The sequence below is a fragment of the Lontra canadensis genome, unplaced genomic scaffold (assembly GCF_010015895.1).
Source record: "Lontra canadensis isolate GAN:19392208 unplaced genomic scaffold, GSC_riverotter_1.0 scaffold87, whole genome shotgun sequence".
In the NCBI taxonomy this organism is placed as follows: domain Eukaryota; kingdom Metazoa; phylum Chordata; class Mammalia; order Carnivora; family Mustelidae; genus Lontra; species Lontra canadensis.
The window spans coordinates 214,846-219,126 of NW_022631081.1; the positions used below are offsets into that span (position 1 = coordinate 214,846).

The 4,281-nt window shown below is 49.6% G+C and overlaps 1 protein-coding gene across 1 annotated transcript; it reads right to left on the bottom strand.

The window, feature by feature from the left end:
* Nucleotides 1-400: 400 nt before the first annotated feature.
* On the bottom strand, nt 401-4,017 carry TMEM211 (transmembrane protein 211). Its single transcript, XM_032883261.1, has 3 exons — nt 3,817-4,017; nt 2,892-3,030; nt 401-663 (listed from the first exon to the last, which is right to left on the bottom strand). Exons 1-3 carry the CDS (start codon nt 4,015-4,017, stop codon nt 401-403), a joined length of 603 nt encoding a protein of 200 aa, XP_032739152.1.
* Nucleotides 4,018-4,281: the final 264 nt, after the last annotated feature.

Genomic DNA, 4,281 nt, shown 5'->3' on the forward strand with positions numbered 1-4,281 from the left:
TCACAAGTCCCCTGTTCCACTGACTAAGTCAGCTGGGCACCCCCCTGGGCATCCTTCACGAATAGATGTAGTTCTCCTCCTAAGCAGTCCTGGGAGGTAGGGATTATAATAATAAGCTCAACTTGATTGAATACAGTAGACCTTAACGTGGTGCTAAGTGCTTTATTTACACAGAACATCTCAAGTTAATTCCCATAATGACTCTATGAAGGAGGCATTATTTCACACACACACCCCTCCTCCCCCTCCCATTTTAAGGCATACATGGTGGTCCAGAGAGGTGAAGTGATTTGCCCGAGGTCACACAGCACAGAAGCTGCAGAGGTGAGGTTTGAATGTGGATTTATAGAGATTTCATACCGCTGTGAAGTGGACCCTTTTTGCTTCTCCTGGGATATTTTTATTTGCTCATTTCTGGCATGAGGATGATTTTCTCAGTGTCACCCGAGAAGAGGATGATCTTTCCCTGGACCTTGGTCATTCGGGGCCATCCAATCATAGGCAGGAAGCTGGCTAGGACTGCACTGAGGATGGCAGTCACATAGCCCCAGCCTAGCTGGCACTGCCCACCATGGTATACAGAGGAGGCTCCACAAGCATCCTTGGCGAATGGGGAGGCCAGGCTGATGGTGAAGACCAGCAGGCCCACAGTGATAGACGTAGCTGGAGACAGCAAGAAGGAACACCAGTGTGTCAGTCAAGGGGCTTTGGGCTACCCTCATCCCAAGACTCACTGATCGACCCTCCTATCTACCCACCTGTCCATCAACCCATTCACTTACCTACTGACTTATCATCTATCCTTTTAGCCCATCACTCAACTAGTCCTCCACCCAGCTGTCCATCTACTCACCCATCCATTCAACCATATTCTAACCCTCCCATCTCTTCATCCCCCATCCACCTATCCATTCACTTATCTATCCATCTGCCCATCTGCCCACTTAGTCACATGCACCCCACCATCTATCCATCCATCTACCCACCCATCCATCTACCCACTCAACCATCCCCCATCCACCCATCTACCCACTCAACCACCCAACCATCCATCCACCCACTCAACCATCTCTGTCCACCTACCCATCCACCCACTCAACCATCCATACATCCATCCACCCACCCAACCATCCATTTGTCTGCCCACCCATCCACACACCCAACCATCCATCTATCCATTCATTCACCCATCCATCCACCTACCCATCCATCCATTCACCCAACCATTAGTCATCCACTAATATATCCATAGATCCATCCATCAGTTCACCTACTTACCTACCCACTCTCTCATTCATTCATTGACCAACCCACCTTTCGGTGCATGCATTCATTCATCACAACTGTTACAGGTGCTCTGGTGGGCACTAATGACACTAAAGAAATAAACTGTACACCTCCTCACCTTCAAGGCACTCTCAGTGCAGAAGAATCACATAACCCTAGCTCCTCTTGCTGCTCTTCAGCCACATTGGTCTGCTTACAGTTCTTTGACCCTGCCTTGCTCCCTTGTCTCTAAGCTTTTGCCCCCAATGTTCCCATTACTGGAGTTCCCTTCTCTATTTGACCAATTCCCACCTGTACTTCCAGACTCAGATACCTCCTATAGGAAGCCTTCACTAACATCCTCTATCCTCCTGGGATTTGTCCTTGCATCTTACGCTCATCCCTATCTTATTAAATACCCACTGAGTTGTAACTGCCTGATGCAACCTGCCAGACACTGCACAAGCCTAGGACAAGGATTATATATAGCTCCATCCATCGATTCATCAAATATGTAGTGAGCATCTATTATGTGCAAAGGCACTGTGCCAGGTGCTGGAAATGTCAAGGCAGACATGTCCTTGCCCTCAAGGAAGTGATGTTGTAGTGGAGAGAGATGAACAATGATCAAGCAGGCAGATAAGTGCTGTGAAAAATGCAGAACAAGGTGAGAGGTAGGAGAATCTCAGGAGAGGGGAGCTCCCTTACCTAGAGGTCATGGACGATCTCACGGAAGCAGTGCTATTTGAGCAAAATAGAGGAGCAAGGCATGTAAGATCTGAGAAAAGAGAATCCCAGGCAGAGCAGACAAGTGTGGTGCATCATGGAATGGAAAGCAAGCCATGTGGCTGGAGCAGGTTGAGCCTGGCAGAAGAGGTAAGAGGTGAGACTGGTGAGGGAGTGAGGGTTTCATCAGGCAGAGCCTCCTCAGCCATGACGAGGAGTATGGATTTTACTTTGAGCATAACAGGAAGTCACTAGAGGCTAGATAAACCAGTTTGAGTGGCCTGATCTAATTTCAGTTTTGACAGGACCTGTTTGGCCAGCGTGGCAGACAGAGTCTAGGAGTCAAAGGTGGCAGCAGAGAGACATGTGAGGTGGTTGCCACTCTAATCCAGGTGAGAGGGGTGGGAGATTATTTGCATGAGGATTGCAGTCAAGCCCTCGGCTACACCATCCAGAGCCTAGATGGGAATTAGAAAAAGCAACCATCCTGGGGAGTTGCAGCCCTGCCATTTCACAGCTTAGTAAGTGGAGCATAGGCTAGATTTCAGCATCTCTCAGCCCTCAGCTGGCTCCTTTGTGCAGTGCACAACCTGCTCAACTGTGTATGGTGGTCCCAGTAAAGATGATACAAAGTGGTTGAGTGAGAGAGAAAGAAACAGTCTGTATCAGACTGTTAGAACTGGGTTTAGCTAAGGGCAGGAGAGAGTGATGTTAAGTATACCACCCCCTCCCCACCATTCCTGGCTTGCAAAAGGACCAGAGAGTCTTCAATCCTAGGATTTATCTCTGAGATTCAACATAGGAGGGCAGACTCTGCTCACAGGTTTATTCATTTCCTTCCTTCCTTCATTCATTCTACAAACATGTTTGGAATGGTTACTATGTGACAGTGGATTTACCTGCAACTGGCTGCACCCCTGGCATTGGGCCACTGCCCCTTCTGGGACACAGCCCTTCGGGGGCCAGGGCCCAAGATAGGAGGAGAACTGCATTAAAGGCCAACAAGAGCCATCCTCCAAGGAGAATTGCAGCCGAGACCTGCCAGGAAGAAAGAGGAGGGTGGGTTTTGAATGGGGCGGGTAGGGACGGGGGGTATGTCTCTCTGTTTACTGGCCAGCTACTGAGTCCTCAAAACCCCAAGAGGTCTGTGCTATCATTACCCCCATTTTATATGTACACAAACTGAGGCCCAAGGAGGTGGAGTCATTTGCCTCAGGACACACAGCTAATTAAGTAGCAAAGCCAGAATTAATACCCAGATTTACAACCACCATACCCCACCTTTATGAGTACCTGCTATATGGCGGGATCACCAGGAGAGGCACCTTTGTAATCATGGGTTTCAGAGGCTATATAATCTTCCTTATTTACTCCCAATGTTGGACTGGGAGTCCTGACCCCTTGTCCACATTGTTGAAATTAGTGATGCTCATCGTAACAGACTTTCAACACCGTAGCTGTGGTTTTCAAACTTAGCGGCGCACAGAGGGTGTATGCAGGTTGTACACTGTACAACCCTTGCAGATGCCTTGGGATCATCCTGGATTTGTATACTCATTACAGTTCTTTTCCAGCAGATGGCAGTACAGTGTCCTGAAGAAGGGGGACCTTTTCTTAATCTGTACTAAGGTGCTATATGGACTTGGAACTGCCTTCAGAATCTGGCTGTTTGCTAAAATGCAGATCACCGGACAGCACTGCACACCTACACACTCAGAGGCTCAGTGTGGGGAAGGTGGGGGGAACCAGAACTTGGCCTCCCCCACCCCTGTCCCAGCTCTGGTGGATTTGATAGCACCCCTGAGGTCCCCGCCCTGGTCTTACCTTCCAGGCAAAGTCAGGAATATCATCCAGGGACCTGAAGGTCCCACAGCTCTGGTTCCAGCTGTCACCCTGAGGCCAGGAGCAGTAGGTAAGGACGCTAAAGGAGAAGGTGTGGGACTGGAACCAGGCAGGAGAGATGAGGCTAAGGGCCGAGATGCAAGCTAAGGAGAGTCCCAGGGCTGCCCAGACGCTGCCCGCCATCAGGGACCATCAATGACCTAGAGGTCGACAGGCAAGATGAGGGGTGGAGGCTGCTGGGAAGGAGAGGAACAGGAGCTGGTGAAGGTGTCCCCCAGTCAGAGACCTGATCCCCAGCCTCCTTTCCACCTGGTGATGCAGAGGGAAGTCGTCATATCTGGGGAGGGGGTGGGGCTTTGCTCTAATAAGTTCTGGAAGTAGGATAACCCCAAATCGTAGAATAAATGTGATTAAATAGAACTTTGAGCACTTCCACTCTGCATGGAA

Bases quoted from the DNA above. Each gene is read 5' to 3' on its own strand.
- TMEM211 (XM_032883261.1), bottom strand. From the start codon at position 4,017: ATGGCGGGCAGCGTCTGGGCAGCCCTGGGACTCTCCTTAGCTTGCATC. The intron at 3,031-3,816 runs GTAAGACCAGGG...TCTTCCTGGCAG, and splicing joins TTCCTGACTTTGCCTGGAAG to GTCTCGGCTGCAATTCTCCT. The intron at 664-2,891 runs GTAAATCCACTG...TGCTGTCTCCAG, and splicing joins AGGGGTGCAGCCAGTTGCAG to CTACGTCTATCACTGTGGGC.